A 21195-nucleotide genomic window follows, 5' to 3' on the forward strand; every position below is an offset into this window, starting at 1 on the left:
TTGTTCTGACATTATCAAAATACCAAGGAAGCTCCTAGCAATCTATTCCTTTTACCATGAGATCATTGTTTTCTTTTTCCATCACACAATTTTTGATAATATTTTCACTCTAATTCTTTGTAGTTCTGTATGTGTGGTAACCTTTTTATACCCATAATACCCATCTTAAACACCCTCATAATCTGTAGAGGTGAGTTACGATGCTATTTTCATTAGAAATAATATTCATGGAGCAGATAATTGGCTTAGTAGACTGAGAGCCAAGCCTAGAGATGGGGGATCCGGGGTTCAAATATGGCCTTAGAGATTCATAGCAATGTGACTCTGGCAAAGTCACTCAACTCTCACTGCCTAGTACTTACCACTCTTCTGTCTAAGGGTTTTAAAAATAAATTTTAATATTTTTAATTATTTAGAAAATGGACATTAGTAGAACAATAATTTGATCAATAATACATATTGTATGCTGATATGTAATGTGTGTATAAGTCTGACTTTATTAGAATGTGATATATTTACTTATAAGTCTATTTGTTAATTTAATCCATCTTCCCTCCCATATGATCTATAAAGGTGGGTTTTGATGGTTATTTTCAACTTTGATATTTGATATTAACAAAGTGCATCAAAGGAAATTCTCTGCAATCCATTAACAAATCAGCACATTTTAATCTAATAATAGATTTAAACCAGATATAATGATCCAGCTGTCTAAAATACTTCAGGATTGCATTAGATGAGTTCCAGATCATAGAGTACACTAAAATGCACATAATTTTATTTATTTACAATTTTTCTCTTTTGATGCAGTCGGGGCAATGACAACAGACTGGCCCACCGTCGACAGACCATCCTCCGAGAGAAGGGGAGAAGGTTAGCAAATCGAGGGCCAGCATATATGTTCAATGATCACTCGACAAGCTTGTCCATTGAGGAGGAACGCTTTTTAGATGCAGCAGAATATGGCAACATTCCTGTAGTGCGAAAGATGCTCGAAGAATGCCTCTCACTTAATGTGAACTGTGTGGATTACATGGGCCAGAATGCTTTGCAGCTGGCTGTAGCCAATGAGCATCTGGAAATTACTGAACTTTTGCTTAAGAAAGAAAATCTGTCCCGAGTTGGGGATGCCTTGCTCCTGGCCATTAGCAAAGGTTATGTTCGAATTGTTGAAGCAATCCTAAATCATCCTGCTTTTGCTGAGGGCAAGAGGCTGGCAACAAGCCCTAGCCAGTCAGAGCTCCAGCACGATGACTTTTATGCCTATGACGAAGATGGAACCCGCTTCTCTCATGATGTTACCCCCATCATTCTGGCCGCCCACTGCCAGGAGTATGAAATTGTGCACACTCTCTTGAGGAAAGGAGCCCGGATTGAAAGACCTCATGACTATTTCTGCAAGTGTAGTGAATGCAATCAGAAGCAGAAACATGACTCTTTCAGTCACTCAAGATCCCGAATCAATGCCTACCGAGGACTGGCAAGCCCTGCCTATTTGTCATTGTCTAGTGAAGATCCTGTCATGACGGCCCTAGAACTTAGCAATGAGCTGGCAGTGCTGGCAAACATTGAGAAGGAATTTAAGGTATGTATATCATCAGCAGGTGAGAAAGCTCTGAAAACTGAAAGAATCAAGGCCAAACGTAGCTAATGAGCACCTGCTGTATACTCTTCCCACTGCTAGGAAGTGTGGGGGCTTAAGAACTACTTCCTACTTTGTGTTATTAGTTGTTGGACTCCCAAGCAACATAGCCATTTATGGCAAGCCCAGACATCCACCCCAGCCCCATTCTGTCAGCTTCTCTATGGAGAAATATGGATTTTTTCCAGCACAATCACTGCTTTATATTTTATTTGTGATAGAATAGCAAGCCTCCTAGGATCATAGAATCATAGATTTAGAGTTATAAAGGACTATAGAAGCCAACAAAACCAACTCTTTCATTTTATAAGTGAGGAAACTGAAGCTGATGAGGAAAAGATGCTTCCTATCTTTCCGAGCTTATAGTATGGCTGGGGAGAAAAATAGTTAACCCTAGACCCTTAAGTTCCAGAAGCAAAGGACTGGGTCATATTTTCCTTTATATCCCTCAGAGTAACTTGTTCAATGCAGTGCATACAGTAGATGATCAGAAATATTTGTTGGATAAATTATAGAGGATTATCAATCAGGAATCAGTTGCTGAATAGGATAGATCAAAAGTAGTACAGTATTTCAGAGAATAGAGGGTTAAAATAACACAGTAAAAAAGATTAAAATCCAAATTCTTCTACTTTCAGTTTGTCTGAATGTGGGCAATAATTTCTGGACCTGGATTTCTGCATGTGTAAAATGGTGTGGAATGGGGGGTGGGGTGGAGTAGAATAGGTTAGATGATGTTTAAAGCTCCCTTACACAGCTAAATTCCATTCTCTTTTCTATTTATGTGAATGATCCTGAGAAATTAGAGGTTTAATGGAAGAGTCAAGCTTTGAACTAGCCTTGGGACTAGTCTGGGGGGACTTGGGGACATTAGTAAAGAGGAAAGAGAGAGCATTTCAGTGAGGGAAAAACCATGAGCTAGAGAGGAAATGAAAGGGGCAATTATGAAAGTCAGTGACAAATTGAGTGTGAATGGATTAGAGTTTGTTTTGGAGGTTAATGGGAGATGAGGTTAGATAGGTAAGGTAGGACCTAATGATGGGCCTTGAATTTCAGACTGAGGAATTATGCATTTTTTCTCACAAGTCCTTGTTAATGAAAAGGAAGGAATTGACATGATGATTAGTGGTTAAGTGGATACAAGTATAAAGCTAAAATTCAATCTTGAAATCACACATCAAAAAACAAAATTAAGTAGGGGGAGTTTTATCATATCTAATGAAGTGAAAGATATTATATTGTTTATCCTAGACCTGGGGGGGTGGGATGAAAAACTCAACCGAACACTTAATTTTTAATTATCGAAGGTCATTCCTAAAAGAGGATACCCTTAAATTTACTATCTGATTCTCTGGAATTTAGGATATGAACCTGACTAGGAAGATCTTTATAATTTCACACATTGGAGGGAAGTGACTTGATGAGAGTAGGGCTACTATGAAGCTAGAGTATGATGGGAAATAGCTCAGTATCCCAAAAATATTAGAGTTTTTAAGCTTTAACCATTGAGTTTCCTTGCTTTTCTGGCAGTGATTGCTAGTCACCTCTTGGTGAATATCCAGGAGATATAGAATTTATTTCAAGATTGGAAATTTTAAAGAAGAAATTTTGGCTTACTGTGAGGAGCTAACTATCTATAATTATAATTATATGTAATTATAATCTATAATTAATTATCTAAATGAAGTTGCCTTCTTAAGGAATAGATTCTTTCTTATTGGAGATTTTCCACCAAAGGCAGGATGACCACGGGGTTGAGTATATTGTCAAAGATACCCTTTTTCAATTCTAGACTAGACTAGTAGGTGTCTGAGGTCCCTCTCTAAAATTCTGTGACATCTATCTAAAAAATAGCACTATGTGAAGCATTGGGGAGAGGAATAAAAATGAAACAGTTCCTGACACCAGGAAATTTGTATTCTTGGAAGGGAATGTAACATTTATATAACTAAGTAAAGAGATATGTAAGAAAGGAGAGCTATATAATCACAAACTGGAGACTAAACATAGGGCTATCATCAAGAGGAAGTATAGTCTTGGAAAATGTACCATGTACAAAATGTGTATGAGGAAGAGGGGAAGAGGATATCTGTTATTTTAAACATAAACATAGTTTCTGAAGGAAATTTGATTATATATAAAAAGGATAAAATGTCTTAAAAAATAAGAAGGGAAGTTTGGTGCCCAAGGAAAGGTTTGGACTTTTGGTATGGAGAGGGGGAAAGAGAGGAGTACCCCCTTCTCAAGAGGGGTACAGGGGAAACAGGTGATGTTTAGGGTTGGCTCAGAGAAAGGAGAGGGGGTTTGAAGATTTTCCCCCTTCTGCCTTTCCTCCTTAGCTAAAGCTGCTATCCCTGATTCGCTCTTGTCTCTCTTGTCCCCCCTCCACTACTCCCTTTGATCTGTTCACTCACACTCAGCTTGGGGAACAGATAACTTTAATGTTAACTCAGTCAGATAATACAAAAGGAATAATGGGCAGGGAAGAATGGGAAAAGGAAAGTGGGGAGAAGGGGTCCCTGTTTCTATCTAAACCCTTTTCCTCCCTCCTCGAGTTTGGGGGGAACTCAGGCCTTGGCAGCCTGAACCCCCTGAGATAAAGTTAGGTTGACTCACCCCTAGGCAACAGGAGCTGGTAAAGTCTGCTCAGGTTTCTCTTCCAAAAGTCCCTTCAATTGGGAAGTGGTGGGGGGAAGGATTTCCAGTCACCAGCAGGAAAAGTGGGTAACCCACAAGAGAAAGTCTTTTTTCCCACCTTCTCTCCTATCACAAAAGAGATATTCTTGAAAAATCAGAGAAGAACTAACATGGATATAGTTAAAAGGGAGAAAGAAAGAAGCCCTAAATCAGTGAATACACCAGCTTAACTTTCATACCTGAAAGAATTTGAACCTTTCAGCTTCAAATCACTTATCTATCCAGACCCACTCTCCTAAATGAATCGATTTGTTTTCATTATGGGGATCTCCCAGTAGCTGCTTCAGTTTTTAAGTGCAGGATTTGTATAGACTTGTAAAAATTGATGTTAAGCCCAGACATCCAACCCTAGTTCTATCCTGACAGCTTCTTCATGAGGAAAAAGATTGAACCCATTGCCTAGTTATTATTTTATTCTATCATTGAATGACAAACCTACTAACATCATAGGATCATAGTTCTTGAGTTAGAGGGGAAGTTAGAGACCATCAGATCTAACCTCCTCATTTTATGTGAGGCTGATAGAGCTTAAATGACTTGCTCAAGGTCATATGGATGGCATTTGATCCCAGCTCTCTAAAGCTAGTCCTTCTTTGTCAGTACAAGTATTTAGTAACACCTGCAAAATATAGTTTAGGGCTTATTCTCCAAAATATTCTACTGGTATAAGAGTGGCCAATTCTCCTTCCATGCCACATATGACTTCCACAGTGTCATGTGAAACTCAGGCAGACAAATCCAAGAAAGTTTCATGGTAGAATAATTTTAGTTTTTAAAGAGGGCTCTGAAGATGATCCTGAGGGTATAAATAGGTGAGTTTCATTCCCAAATCTGGCAACGTGAAGGAAGAGTAATAAAGCAGCATCAGCAAAGAGATGGTAATAGTGGGAGGGGGGGGAGAAAATCAGGAATAGGAGATGGGAGACTAATTTTCTAAGATGTCTCTAACTAGTTAAGAGATGTTGAGTAAGTCATTTTCTGACTCTTGGTCTTGGTTTTTCACATTTTTAAAATGTGGAGAATTGTCTCAAGAATTTCTTATTATTAGAAGTAAAGGTCATATGGGTTTTGGGAAATTATTTCCCAGGAAATTAGTCCTATTCTTTGAGGGGACAAAAAAGGATGTAAGTATTAACCTGTGGCACTGATACACTTAAACTCTTGAAAAATCCTTGAAAATTTTCCACATTAAAAAGTGTTAGAAAAACTGAGTTACATGGGAAGGTGACATGGCACTGGAAGATTTTAACTTCTTTTTTTTTTTTAGACAAAGACTTAAAAATATATTAGTGAAAAAGAATGAGCATTTCTACAAACAACGGTGATCACCCATGAACTAGTATATGACAAAATTTAATGGGAATAAGTAACAAAATATTCTAGTTTGTAGGTAATGTGAAGCAACTTCTAGATAACAAAATATTGAGAAGGTAGGGGAAAAAAAACTCTTGTAGGATTAATAGTGTTAATGCTATTAGCAACTTTGGGCTTTTAGCTGGGCTTCATTTAGGGGAAATGTAAGGAAGTGTGTTTAGTGCCTAGACTTGGCCTAGAACGTGACAGACTCTGAGCCATACCTCAAACCCCACAGGATCTTAGAATTATATGGTATTTTAGAGTCTTTTTATTTTAATTTGTCACTTGATAAATCTATTATATGACACCTCCTGGTTATTCTGAATGTCTATAGAAGTAACACAGAAACCATTACCTTACAAGTTAGTCTATTGTTAGAAATATTTTCCTTGTATTGAACCAAAATCTGCTACTAAAAATCCTGCCCAATGTTCCTAGTTCTGCTATCTGGAACCATATAGAAGAAGTTGACAGAAGTGTGGAGCAGTGAAAAGAGTGAAGGATTGTAAGTCAAAGGACATGGGTTCAAATCCTGTCTCTGCTACTTAACTACCTGTGTGACCTTTTACCCTAACCATAACCCTTTCAGAGAGGCAAGGTGGTTCAACAGAAAGCTGTGGATCTAAAGTCAGAGGAAATGGGTCCTAATTTCACCTCTGCCATTTATTACCTTTGTAATTTTGAGCAAGTCACTTAAATTTTCTATACTTTAGTTTCTTCATCTGCAAAACTGGGCATTTGAACTAGATGGTTTCTAAAATATCCTCTAGCTCAAAATCTTTGATCCCAAGATCCCATGACCTTGGAGAAAGTCACTTCACTTCCTTGGTTCTGTGTCTTCATGTATAAAATGAGAAATTTGGGAAAGATAATCTTAGAGGTCCCTTCCATCTCTAAATCTATGATCTGATGAAGCCTAACTCTTCTTCCCGATGATAAACCTTCAGATAATTTGAAGATAGCTCTAAGGCTCCTCTTCTTTTGGTGAAATTTGTCCAATTCCTTCAACTTTATCATATGATGTGGATTGAACTTATATCACCATCCCAATCAACTTCTTTGGGACCTATTTTTACTTTCCAGTATTTACCATGGTGCCTGGAAGAGTATGCATTTAATAAGTAGTTATTGACTCAGTGATTGATTTGTCAAAGTCCCTCTTTAATTCAGGATGAAACACAATACTCCATATGTAGTCTGAATCAGGGAGACTATGAAAATTAGATTACTTCCCTTGTATGTTATCAAGTCAACAAACATTACTAAGTACCAGAGACTGTGTTTAACACTGGAGATAAAGAAAAGCAAAAACAGTCTCTGCCCTGAAGGGAATCACTACTAAAGCAGGATAAATTAAAATAAACTCTTTTGGATTACTGTATCACAATGTTGACTCATTGTGAGTTGTAGTCAAAGAAAACTTCCAATTTCTTCTAATAGACTTTTGCCTAGTCATGTCTTCTTTGTCTCAAATGTGTGTTCTTAATTTTTAAAAAAATCTAAGTACAGATCTTCATGTTTATCTTTATTAGTTTTCATCCTGTTAGATTCAGCCCATTATTTTTATATTAACAAGCTTCTGGAATTCTGCTCTTTTCAACAAATATATTAATTTTCCATTTTCTTTGCCCAAAGAATTAAAATCACTGCAGACACTTTCCTGCTTATAAGCAAGCAATGATGCTATTCCAATTAATCCACACACCCCAACACACATATACTCAAACATAAAAAACCACTTCAGAACCCCACCCACAAGCATTAAATGTACCTTTTTTTCATATCCCATCCTTCATCATTTTCCTTTCCTATCATGCTAGTCAATCTGATCAGTGTGGGGTGGTACCTCAGAGTATTAATATGTATTTAATTATTAGTGATTTTAGAGCATTTTTCACATGAATATCGGTAGATTTGAATTGTTTCTCTGAAAATTGCTCATTCTGGATTTGGGCTATGATATTTCTGGGAGTTTTCATTTTGACATTGCTTTTAGGAGGTGATCAGTGGATTCTTTCAATTTCTATTTTGTCCTCTGGTTTCCTTTTAATAATTTCTTGAAATATGGATGTGTAAGCTATCTTTGATTATGGCTTTCAGATAGTCCAATAATTCTTAAATGAACTCTTCTCAATCTATTTTCCAGGTCAGTTGTCTTCTTTTTTCTTATAATTCGTATTATCTTTTTCCTCTCCCCTTATTTGGCTTTGTTTAACTGTTTCTTGAAGTCCTGTGCAGTCATTGGCTTCCATTTGCCCAAATCTAATTTTTAAGGAGTGAGTTCTTCAATGTACTGCTTTTTTCATTTGGCATATTCTGATTTTTTAGGGAGTTTAATTGTCTTCATTTTAGTGCCTCTTTCCATATTTTTCCTATGTACTAATTTCCTTTCTAATTTTCCTGTATTACTCTTATTTAATATTTAACATTATTTTGCTCTGTTTTATTCCCTTAGTTCTTTTAAGAATTTTTGTTGGACTTATTTCCATTGTGTTTTTCTTTGAGACCTTACTTTTAGATTTTTTCAAGTCATTATCTTCTGATTTTATTTCTTGAGCTTCTCTATCACCAGAGTAGCTTTGTATGAAGAGTTATATTGTTGTTGATGTTTGCTTATTTTTCCAGTCTACTTATTGACTTTGAATTTTAATATATTAGAGTTGAACTCTGCTCACCCCTGGAGGTGGGCAGGAGTGGGGGAGATGACTGGTCTAAACTTTTCTTTATGTCCTTCTATTTTCATAGCTCAATCTGTGGACCTATATAGGTTTTTGATGTCTCCAAGAGGAGAGGTCTAGTTATTTCCTTCATGCTCTCTAGGACCTCCTCATTCAGAGAGAACCCTTGTTCCCTTGTAACTTTTGACTCCTCTCCCTGCCCTAGACTAGTGTCCCAGAAAGAGGTGATAGATGACAGAACTGCCAAATGGTGACAAATCCTATGCTTAATGGTAGAACAGGGTCCACTGGGGTTTCTTTCTGACCAAGTGTTCAGACTCTGACACTACTCCAGGTACCAGTACCACAGCTGAACTCTCAGCTAGTACCCATTTCAGTATCCAAATATGTTTCTTTCTGTATTCCAAGCTTTTCTGGGCTAGAAAAAGGATTCACTGTCATTTTTTCATGACTTCCCTACTCAGAATTCTGTTGTGTTTTTTTTTTCCTTCATTTTATAGGAGAGGTTTAGGATGAGGTCTGGTCATTGTGTTCTTTCATTCTGGCATCTTGACTACACACTTCCCTTATTATGAAGGTAACCTTTAAAAAAAAAAAGGTAATTCTTTAGTGTAAAAGCTCAAGACATGGAGAAGGGAATGGTGCTAACATGGAAAAAAGCCACAGAGGGTCCAGGAAGATGAAAATGGAGATGGAACCACTTGGAGCTAGGAAGTAATAAGCTTGTGGCCAAAATATGGAGTTCATTAACTCATTTTAAGAAGTGTTTAGATAATTTCATTGATGATGATATATGTGTGTTACAATGGAAAGTGTTCTACAATGGAAAGAAATTATATAATCCTATCATGTGCCCTGGGTAAGCCTGTCAGAAAATAGAAAAACAGACTGTTCAGGTCTTCATTTGGACCTTTCTTATTTTGTATATATATATATATATGTCTTTGGAGACAAAAGGGGAGAGATAGAACACAGTCCACAGAAGTACCTCTAAAGTTTGCACTTCCTGCCTCTCTCATGTTCATCATTGGGATAAGGGGTAAAGGACCTTGTATTTGGCTGCTTAGAAGTTGTAGTATGGTTAAAGCAAAGAAATACATCTTTTTTTCCCTCTCCTCTTTCCATTTTCTTTCTAATCTTATTCAATCATCTTTTAGAAACCACTGAGAATGCCTTTGAAAATATTTTCATGAGTTCCTTTGATATCCTGTGCTTTCATTTGTTTATTCTTGATGACTTCAACTCATTCAGAAAGCAGCATCGTGTCTTACCAATTTTTCACTTCTTCAATTTTTATTTCCTGTTACTCAATTCTGTTTTATTTTTCTTTCATCCATATTGATCTTTCATCCATAAATATTTATTGATAATGGAAAATAAAGGTAATTTCTGTCTTCAATCTCTTTTCTCTCATCATTCCATGCTCTCTGATTAGAAGTTACATCCAATATTTTATCTTCTAGTAATAAACAAAAATCTTTCTTTTTCCATTACAGCCTTATTTCCTTTTCTGATGCATTGTTTCTGACCTTATTTTTAAGAGTGTGCATGCCACTCTTTTCTATCCTAACTTGCCTTCTTTTCCTCTTATCTACATATCTTTTTTAAAAAATCCAAGATGATTGAAGATATATTAGAATAACAGATTTAGAGCTAAATAGGATATTAAAGGTCATTGATCTTCATTTTACAAATGAGGAAATGATTCAAGAGGTTAAAAATGACTTTCTCATGGTCACATAGTAAGTGTCTGAAACAGTATTTGAACCCAGTTCTTTAGGTTCTGTGTTCTATTCCATGTTATCTCTCAGAGGAAGATGCCTATATTCTCCCTTTTTATCCCAATAAGAATAAAATGTGGTTGGAATATTAAAATTTTGTTCCTTAGAATTTGACATCTCTCTGGAGTCAAATTCTCCTAAAAATTAACCAAAACTGTGTTTCTATTCTTTTTCTGAATTCTTCAAAAATTGTTCTTCTTAAATATAGCATATGCATCAAACTGTGCTTGATCTTTCCTTTATTATCTATCAAGAAATATAAGATGTGGTCCCTTCTTCCTGAAAAGCCCATTACTTCTTCTTCATCAACTAGTTCCTCCTTATTGATGAGAACTTGACCCAGAATAGCAGTTCCCTTGTCACTTCCTCCAACATTTGAAGAATGAAATTATCACCATTGGCAAGTTGAGAATTTAGCATCTGCCCTGCTCTTGATAGAGAAAAAACCCTATCAGATATTCAGATAATGGATTCCTTCATCCTGCCTACCAATATGTATAGGTCTACCCCAATTTAAAGCAAACCAAAAAACCCAAATACAAATATAACTTCATTCTTCCAGCCACTCAAGCTTTCTTTCTATTTCTCCTTTTCTCACCTTTGCAAAAGCTCTCTACTTGTTGCCTCGTTTTTTACCCTCCCCCTCACTTCTCCACCCTTTACAATTCTACTTCCAACTCCAATACTCAACTAATGTTGTTCTCATTGAACTTATTTGTGATATCTTGTTTAACTTGATACATTTTTTTAAAGCCCTTATCCTTCTTGGCCTCTCTACAATGTTTGACAATATTAAGTTGTCTCTTCTGGTTAGTCTTCCCTGAATTTTTGTGATGCTCCTCACTAAGTACTCCCCTTCTACCTATTTGGCCACTAAGTCACATAGTCCCAGTCTATGTCTCCTTCCCTTTTGAGTGGGTGTACTAAGGCTCTGTCTTGGGCTCTCTTCTCTACTCTCTATATGCTTTTTCTTAAGGAGCTCATTAGATCCCTGGATATCAATTACTATCTATCCTCAGAAGGCTCCAAATTTAAAACTCCAACCCTTATTTTTTCCCCTAAGCTCTAATCCCATATCTCTAAATGGAATATCTCTAAATGGAACATCTCCACCTAGACATCCCATAGACATCTCAAATGCAAATTGTCCAAAACAGAACTTATTATTTGTAGCACTATACATTCCTCCTCCCTCTTTTCATTGTGCTTCAGCTCCCATATCCTTCAACTGCCAAGTCTTATCAATTTTATCCCTCTTCTCTTCCATCCTTTTTTCTTTTCTACTCACATAACCACCCATTTAATTTAAACTCTGCCTATCATGTTTCCTAAACCACTTGAGTAACCTCTTAATAGCTCTCCATATATGTTTCCCCACTCCAATCTGTCATCCATCCAAATTGAAAAATTTAATATTTTTAAAGCATAAGAGTGGTGTCATATACTTGCTCAAGAAACTTAGAACAACAGCATCCAAATGGTCTGCTGTCGGAACCTGAGAATTTATTATAACTTGGATACCTCAATAAGACATCTTTTGGGGAAGAAGGCCAGTTTCTGCTGAAAGAGGAAGAACAGATATTTTAGTTGTTATTTCATAAGAAAAAAAGACATTAGAAATATAGATATTTTTTGTCATAGAGACATTTTATTTAGACAGCAAAATACAATTAAATGTTCAGAAGCAGTGTACAATGAAAGAGAAATCAAAACAAATGCTTTATCATGTACTCCATTCTATACAACTAAAGCAAAAGTCTTTCTGCTTTTGGGGAAAAAGTCAATAAAAAAGCCATTGTATTTTCCCCTCCATAATAAAGTAAAATGACTACAAGAAATTGAATTGGAATAGGAGTAATTGGATATTGGCTTACACAAATTCATTCAAAAAGCAGTAGGATAATGGACTAAATTAATTCCATCTGCCATTTTTTTTAATATTCTCAGTTTTCACTCAGAGATAACACCAAGTTAGTTCCAACAATGGAGCTAACTATCCCATTCCCCATCATTTACTGCCCACATTTCCCTTACGTACATAATAGTGGGAAATTCTATATATGATAATGCATATAATACAGGTAAGCTATTCTAAACTCTTATTTGAACCCATTACATTTCTTGCTTAAATCCACAAAAATGCATATTATATATAATATAATACATCACAAAATAGATATATAGTATCTATCAATATATCACATATATAAACATGTTCGAAATTTAATAAATATATAACATCCACATGATATATATGATATATACATGTACATATATACATGATTACACATATTTTATATTTATATATTACATTGACTAAAAAGAGATAAGTACTATATGTGTAGAATGACTAATCCCATCTTTTGCTCCTAGAGAAAAGATGAAGAAATGTACCTTTCTCATTTTCCTAGAAAGGTGGAGGACTAAGTATAGAGAATGGTTAGTATAATCTCAGATGGGAGTTGTGTCAGTTGGTGTTGTTTCCATTTGTTATAAGGAAAGGCTTTCTCATGGCAATGGGTGAATATATCTAAAAAAACCTACTATGTAAAATTGAAAAAATGTATTATTAAACTTGAATAAAACCACAAAATACTTGATGCATCATGAAGCAGCTGAAGTAGCAGGAAAAACTTACTTGTGTGAGCATTCTGGATGGTGCAGTGGAGAGAGAGGGGGCTGGCCTTGGAGTCAGGAAGACCTGAGTTCAAATAGGGTTCCAGGCACTTGGCAACCATGAGACACTGACAAGGCACTTTAACCTCTGCTTGAATCAGTTTCCTCAAGAGTAAAATGGGGATAATAACTGTACCTATCTCCTACAGTCCTTGTGAAGATCATATGGAATAAGATTCGTGAGGCACATAGCATAGTACCTGGCACATAGTATTGAAATAGAATCGTGACTGACTAGAAACTACTACTTGTTCAAATAGATAAACTGAGGAGAACCTGTTTCTTCAGTAATGACTGTTGTTCTCTGGGTGACTGTGACTAGAGAGAGCTGCTAAGGGAACCTGAGGCTGCTTATTGGTAATGGAGGTAGAAATGACAAATGCTGAGGGATGCCACCACACAGGGACTTATAAAGAATGCCCTGGGGTTTACTCTGGGTTTTGCCTATTGATCCCTATTGATGGCTGATGGATCAATCTATTTCCTAACCTCCTTCCTCCCTCACTCCCTCCCTTAACCAACACTCTCCACCCAGTTCTTGAAGCCTTTAGCTCCTTCCCTCCCCACTTGAGTAAATATATAAAGATATATTTATTATTATATTTATATTTTTATTACATATATAATTATAAAGATATTCTTTTCCTTTCCTTTTTCAAGTCAAGGGGTTTATTGGGATAACAGTATGGAAACTGAGGTAAGAGGGATGAGGATTTCCCTAAACTACAGCAATAATTTTAGGAAGGTTTGAGGAAGTATTCCAGTCACAAACTGTGACTCAGACAGTTAGGGAGATGGAGGACAATAGCAGTTCAACATCTTCTTTCTTCTTCTTCACAAATAAGCCAGGTCTCTCAGCTTAACCCCAGAAAGAAACAAAATTCAAAATCTCTCCTTTTCTCCTTGCCAGCTCAACTCTCTTATAGACCACCAACTCAAAAGCTTCTCCCCTGGTCAGCTTCAACTGCTCAGAGCCAGAGAAACAGAGACCAAGTCCCAAAAGCCAAGTTTCTCTTCTCAGTGTCAACTTCAACTGCTCAGAGCCAGAGACAAAGTCCAAAAAACAAGTCAGCAGGGTCCTTTCAGTCAGCTTCAAACCTCCTGGGGAAAAAAGTGACTTCCTGTCAGAGACAAAGTCCCCTCCCCCCAGATCAGCTCAACTACCAACAACCAGGAACGTTCCGTTGGACCTTGGTTCTTGCATCTTGGTCCACAAGTCCTGCAAAACCTCTCTCTCTTCATGTCTCTATCACAGTAGGTAGTATATAAATGTTAGCTGATATCACCGTCATCATCATTATGATGTGAATTTCACCAGAAGCTTCAGGTAAGAAGAGATACTCAACATTAAATTAAGGTAAACACCAATGAGAAGAAGAGACAGGGAAGAGTAGTTAAGACATCTCATAATATCATTGCCTTTAATTCTTATTTTAAAACAATGCCTAATTTCTTTTAAATGTTCTTGTAGAATATAAGTTTGATTCAGATCAGCAAATATTTATTAAGCACTTGGTAGAGTACGAAAGGCACTGTCCTCAATAGATACAAAGATAAATAAAAAGGATTCCCTGCTATCAAGAAGTTTACAGTCTAGAAGAGGGGATCAAAAACTTATAAACAAGTTGATTAATATCTATATAACAAGGAAATTCTGGGAGGGGAAAGAGTCTCTGCTTGCTCTCAGTCCACTAAAGTTCAAATTATCCAAAGCACCTGTCCTGAACCAAAGTTTCAAGATATATACTCAGTAGACAGGACCTTGTTTTGTTTTGTTTTCTAATATACTTCCTCAAAATACTGACAACATTTTCTACTTCCTCATGCACATAAAGAACCAACCTTAAACCAAATGAACCTGAAAAGAACCTGACATTAGTAGTAAAGATACAAAACCAACAATTCTGATAATTGACATTAACTATCTGACCTTGAATAGGATTAAAATTTCAGAATATTGCAGCTCCCTTTAATGGAAAAATAGGGGGTTATTTTTCCATATTTTTAAGCTAAATATTTTCCATATTTTTTAAGCTGTCTAGGTTTTTCAGTGGGTAGAGTGCTATACTTGGAATCAGGGAGACCTGAGGTCGAACCCTTCTCAGATACTTAACTATATGGCCCTCATCAAGTCATGTATCCTCTCTCATCCTCAGTTTCTTCATCTGTTAAATAGAGATAATTAAACCTCCCAAATATTGTTGTTTTGAGGGTCAAATGGGATAATTTTTGTAAATATATACAAAGGCATAATATAATGCTAGCTAGTGATATAAAAAGCCTTATTTAGATAAATGTTTTAAAAATTCTTTTTCTACTATCTTAGTATAAATTTTACAACAGGAGGATATGGGGTAGGCAAATAGGATTAAATGACTTGCCTAGTTTCACACATAGAATTTGAACCTAGGTCCTTCTAGCTCAAGGCTAAGTACTCTATTCACTGTGATACCTCATTATCTCCTAGGTAACACATTTGAAAATAAAACTTAAGCAGTAAAAAATTTTAGAAGCTCTATGATGTTTGCTTTTTCACATGCATTGTAAAATCAAATACTTAAAAAGGAGTTTCCATTTAAAAATGGTCATTGAGGTACTGTGTAAAAAAAATCTCTAAATTTAACCAGTCACAATTTTTCTTTTAAATACTAAATACAAATGACTGGGATGCTATTTCCATTTAAAGTACTGTCCTATATGTATTTGGGAGAAGGGGGATTTAAAGGTCTACAAAGTGATTTCACAGGAAGGAAATGTACCTATGTCTAAAAGTAAAGAGTTTTTGTTGTTATTAGGATAGGTTGCTTCTGGAAGAATGCTGTTATCATTTAGTATAAAATAACTTGGAACACCAAATTATTCAAGTATACAATGGCAGCCTCTTCATTCATAAAAACCAGTCAAAGTGCTGACATATACTTATCTAGATTTTTAAAAAAGACTGTATTGTTTTTATTTCATTTATTAACATTTAGTTTTACAAGCATTTGTCATCTCTCCTTCCCAATGTGCCTCCCCAATCAAATAACTGAAAAAAAAAGAAAATCTTCTTAATAAACAGGCATACACAAGTCAAAGAAATTATTCTACTGGCCATGTCCAAAACTACATTTCTTGTTCTGAATTTAAAGTACATCAGCTTCATGTGGGGGCCATGTTTCATGTTCAGGCCTCCAGACTAAAGCTGTCCATTTCATCATTCCACTAACAAATCACAAATTCTTCAACAGGTAGAGACCCCTTTAGTTTCTAGTTTAGGAGCTACCAAAAAAAAGAGCTACAAAAAATATTCCTATACTTCCAGATCTTTTTCTTCTTTATTCTTTTTTGGGATTATCCAACTCATCATCCTATCTTTCAGGCAGTGAAACTCCAGAAATTACAGGTCATTTCTATAACTATATTACTTCACTTGTAAAATAAATTTATTTACCTCCAGACAAAAACTGATAAACTATGAAATAGAAATTTATAGTGTGTGATACTATTACTTGTTGCAATGACTGAATGCTCTGGCTTGATACTAGAGAGCTGCTACTAGTATGGGGATACTTGAAGATTTCTTAGTTACAAATGGATGTAGAGGTACTACAGAAATAGAGAGATATGGAGCCACAGGGGATACTGCTAAAGGGGAATGCTGATGCATGGAATTGCTCTGGGGTTTGCCTACTGATCCCTACTGATGACTAGTGGATCAATATATTTCCTAACCTCCTCCTCCCTCTTTCTCCCTCACTCCCTACCTTAACCACCCACTTCTGGAAGCCTTTTGGCTTCCTCCCTCCTCCCTGAGTGGACTATAAAAATACTCTTTTCTTTTCCTTTTCAAGTCAGGGGGTTTATTGGGAAACAGGATTGGAAACTGAGGGAAGAGGGATGAGGGTTTCCCTAAATTATAAGGAGAATTTAGGAGGGTTATGGAAATAATCAGTGTTGTCACAAACTGTGATAGAGGGACAGTTAGAGAGATGGATGGAGGACAACTCTTTAAAATATTCTTTCTTTTTCACAAAGCCACCCAGAAAAGTCTCTCCTTCAGCTTGGTTTTCCTCCAACTCTTGGTCAGTCAAATCTCAAAGAGAGCAGAGGTTTCCCCTTGATCAAAAAGCCCAAAGCCAACCCAGCCCTACAAGGGTCCTTCACTCATGGACAGAAGCTAACTGGGATCAGTTCTCAGTTTCTTCCCCTTCAGTCAGGCTCAACTGCCAACTCCTGGGAACATTCCTTTTGGAACCTTCTTCTTGATTGACAGGCAGGTCAGGACCCCATCTTGTTTCTTGCATCTTGGCTTACAAGTCCTCTCTCTCCATGCCTCTACCACAACCCCCCCTTTTATTAGAAAAAAATGCAACTTTCATTTTTCAATGATATTTACTTTAATAATAATTTCATCTATCTTAACTCTGCTCTGTTATAAATATACCCTTATCCCTCCCCCAAATAACAAAATCCTAACTCATCTTAGCTATTCTAGCTACCTAAATGCTAAGTTAAGAGTGGGATAGGAAAATGACTTAGGTAGAGGAATTACATGAACATAGTTTTCTATAACAAAACAAGTAACAATATTCAAATCATTCAAAAAATTCACTAACATTAAGAATATGCAAATGTCCTATATCCTAATATCTCTAAATTCACTACGTAAAATCTTCTACTACTAACAAATGCTACTCTACCATTATGATGCAATCTACTTTTATACTTCAGAACTTCTATGTCTCTACTTCCTAAGCCTTGGATAAATTCACTAGGCTATCACTATCGTTAGTACTTAGAATATTAATAACATACTCTAAAAAGTTAGCTCATTAGTAACTTAATAAATATATGTATCCATACAAATTTACATATGTACCTCTTTGTAGATTTCTTTGCGAACTCATGCAGAAAAAGAAGTATCTTTAGCTGTTTGAATTTCCCACAGAATTTTGTCAGTTTGTCTATTTGTTATGCAACTATGCTTCTTGTATACTTACCCAATCTATGAGATATCTTATTTTGCTATGTAGGATGTGCATGTATATATATATATATATATATATATATATGTGGTGTTTATGTGTATGGCACATCCTTACATATCCACATGGCCCAAAATCCAAGATTTCAAAGTTCCAAAGTCCTTCCATATCCATTCATGTTGCTTGTAGAAACTCTTCCTCTCTGGTCAGCACATCACTCTTCTGTCTTCTGTCACTTGATTGAAGACTTGTGTTCTTCAAATCAGGATCCACTGCAATAATCACAAACCGGGAACACATGAACAAACCACAAACAATTGTGTGCAATTAAAATTTTAACGAGTGTGTGTAAGTAAGAGTGAAGAGTTACTTTTGCATGGAAGTAAGATGGAATCTTCTTGAGTGCCAGAATTTATCAATTTTATGTGTGTGCAAGTAAGACCACATGTGTTTTTCTTCATGCATTTGTTTCTCTTTGTGCTTGCAAGTAAGCTCAACTTGTATTTTCTTCATGCATGGGGGTAAGCATTATGCATAGGTTTTCAAGACTTTGGTAAGAATAATGATATCAATTTTTTTCATCAAGGAGGTTTATCATATCGTTACTGCTCTTGTTTCTTGGATGATTACTGTCTGTAGTTCTTGGAGATAGTTCATTTTCTTATGTTACTATGTCAGGCAGAGACTATTTTATATTTTATATTGAGGCTTTGTTTCTATGACTGCTAATATTTTCCTTTTAGCTGTAACTGACTGCATATCTTCAGGGGTGCTATCCTGTCATTATTTTAACTAGTGCAGGGCTCTCTCTTCTGTATTCTGGTGGCTCTTGTGTGCTTTCCTGTGTTGTCAGTAGGGACAGTTATTGCTTATCGATCATTTTCCCAGGTCTAATTCAATATTATGGGTATGATTCAATTTCACATGTGAAACATGGAACCATGGATATCTTTGATCAGCATTTATAGATTGCTGGGGTTGTCATCATGACTGTAGTAGGTCTGATCCATCTTGGTTCTGTGGGAGATTCTCAATTAAAGTTCTTGACATAGACCTTATCACCTGGTTTTATCTTGTGCAATGAAAAAATCTAGTGGTATTCTTTGCATAAGCAAACCCAGTTTCCTTAGTTCTTCAAACCTATGTTGTATCTGTTTTAAGTATTCATAAAGAACACATTCCCCTCTTAACATGGACAAGTAAGGTGGCTTTACTGTCCTACCATGCCAAAGTGGCTGACCATACAGCATTTTGAAAGGTGATATATGCAGGTCATGACTAGGCCTGGTTCTAATGTTGAACAAAGTAAGAGGCAAAGCATCTGTCCATTTTAAATGTGCTTCTGAACAGAGTTTACCTATTTGTGTTTTCAATTCTTTGTTCATACGCTCAACCTGCCCGGAACTTTGGGGCTGATAAACTGAATGGTAATTGCACTTAATCCCAAAATTCTTATAGATTTCTTGTAGAACCTGGGAAGTGAAATGGGACCCCTTGTCCAAGTCAATGGTATCAGGAATGCCATGTCTTGGTATAATCTCCTTTAATAAAAATCTCACTACCGTAGCAGTGTCACTTTTCTTGGATGGACATGCTTAACCCATCTAGTCAGTCTTTCCACTATAACCAATGCATATTTGTATCCATTGTCCATAGGCATGTTGATATACTCAATCTGAATACACTGGAAAGGCATATAGTTGAGTGGTCTGCCTCCCAATGTAACACTCTTAAAATGTCCTTAATTATATCTCTTGCATGTTTCACATGTCTGACAAGTTCTAATGGCATTTGTAGTTATTCCTGGTGTTGTCCAATATCTCTTTATGGTATCCAGAATCCCTTGCACTCCGTAATGTCCCTTTGCATGAATTATGGTTCATAGATGTTCATATAACTTTAGGGAGAATAGGTTTACCCCCTTGAGCAATCCAAATGCCTTTGTTCAGTTTAGCATCTAGCTGCTCTTTCCATGACTGTATCTCTTTTCTGTCATAGGCTTCAGTGAGATTATGCCTTTCGATCAGAGAGAAATTCAGCACACGGTGGGGACTGAACCTAGCAGCGTATTTCGATGTTATATCTGCTCTGTCATTCCCTAGGGATATCCTTCCCATAAGTGTGTGCCTTACAATGGATTATGGCCACCTCTTTAGGAAAGTCTACAGCACTTACAATGCGATCTATCAGATTGCCATATGCAATTGGTTTCCCAGCTGAAGTTTTATACCCTCTGTTCTTCTATATGTATGATGACCAATGCACAGTGGAGAAAGTGTATTGTGAATCCAGAAAAATATTAGCTCTTTTCCCTCTAGCTAATTCTAGGGCCAATAGAAGAGCCTTGAGCCCGGCTCCCTGGGTGCTGACATGACTTGGCAATAATGCATGCCAAAGTGTTCTGTCATTGTCAACAACCGCTGCCCCTGTGAATTTTCTCCCATCCCGAACATAGGATATGGTTTTATATGCACATATATATCTTGTCAAATTATACCTTCTTTGATGTGAGGTGGGTCAAAAGAGAGACAACTGGGAACTTAAAATGTACCAAAAGTAAATTAAATTAAATATAAAAAGACTCAGTATCTCCCAAAATAAGAACCAATAAGTTTTAGAATTTACCTATATTCTCCATTGAAAATTTTGCATTCTCCATGAGAAATCAAATACATTTTTTCAGAGTTCCACTGTTTTATATACATGTCAAGAAAATGCTCATTGGAAACAAGGCTTTCACCATCTCTTTTTAGGAAACTAACCTTGGATGGCTCTTCAGGTTGTGACACATTTGAGAGTTAGCTGACTTTGCTTATCTTGTAAAAAACAGACAGATGGGGTTGTGCAGACATGGCTGTTTCTTGGTGGCCCTGTTTACACTTTTGGAGCAGCTGCCTGATTAGCAGTTGTATAATTGAACTGCACTCAGCAGGATGGGCCACACTTTGATTTACCAGTTTATTTCCATAGAATTTACTCTAAAGCGAAGTAGCCTTTGGATTAGTTAAAATTTATCAAAAGTGCTTTGAGAGAATAATAAAGAAAATCACTGTAAAATGTAGAGCAACATTATGATTTCTAGTATAGTTGACATCCTAATACTGCAAATTGCCTCATATGTTGTTTTCATTTTTGTTATTATTAGACATGTGATTTTGTTGTCCTAGGGTGCGAGGAAACTTCCTCTATCACTGTAGTTCTATAATCTGTCTTTTTATGTTAATTATTAGGTCACCAGCAGATTGAATGATTTACTGAGGCCCCAGTTCTTCATGACTTGAGACCAGTCCCTGTCATAACTACATTTAACTACTTTGTCATTAATGACAATAAATCAGTAAAATTAGATTATACTGTTTGGACATATACTAAGGATATTATTTCTCCTTCCTTAAGAT

The 21195-nt window shown here is 36.3% G+C and overlaps 1 protein-coding gene across 1 annotated transcript in view; it reads left to right on the forward strand.

Annotated features, from left to right (window-relative positions):
- Nucleotides 1-21195, forward strand: part of TRPC6 (transient receptor potential cation channel subfamily C member 6) — a 166533-nt gene that overhangs the window by 84384 nt on the left and 60954 nt on the right. Inside the window, exon 2 of the mRNA XM_016433881.2 lies at nt 811-1585. Within this exon, the coding sequence (XP_016289367.1) occupies nt 811-1585 (775 nt within the window). The remainder of the gene's footprint in view (nt 1-810; nt 1586-21195) is intronic.

The sequence above is a fragment of the Monodelphis domestica genome, chromosome 4, assembly GCF_027887165.1.
Source record: "Monodelphis domestica isolate mMonDom1 chromosome 4, mMonDom1.pri, whole genome shotgun sequence".
NCBI classification, from domain to species: Eukaryota; Metazoa; Chordata; class Mammalia; order Didelphimorphia; family Didelphidae; genus Monodelphis; species Monodelphis domestica.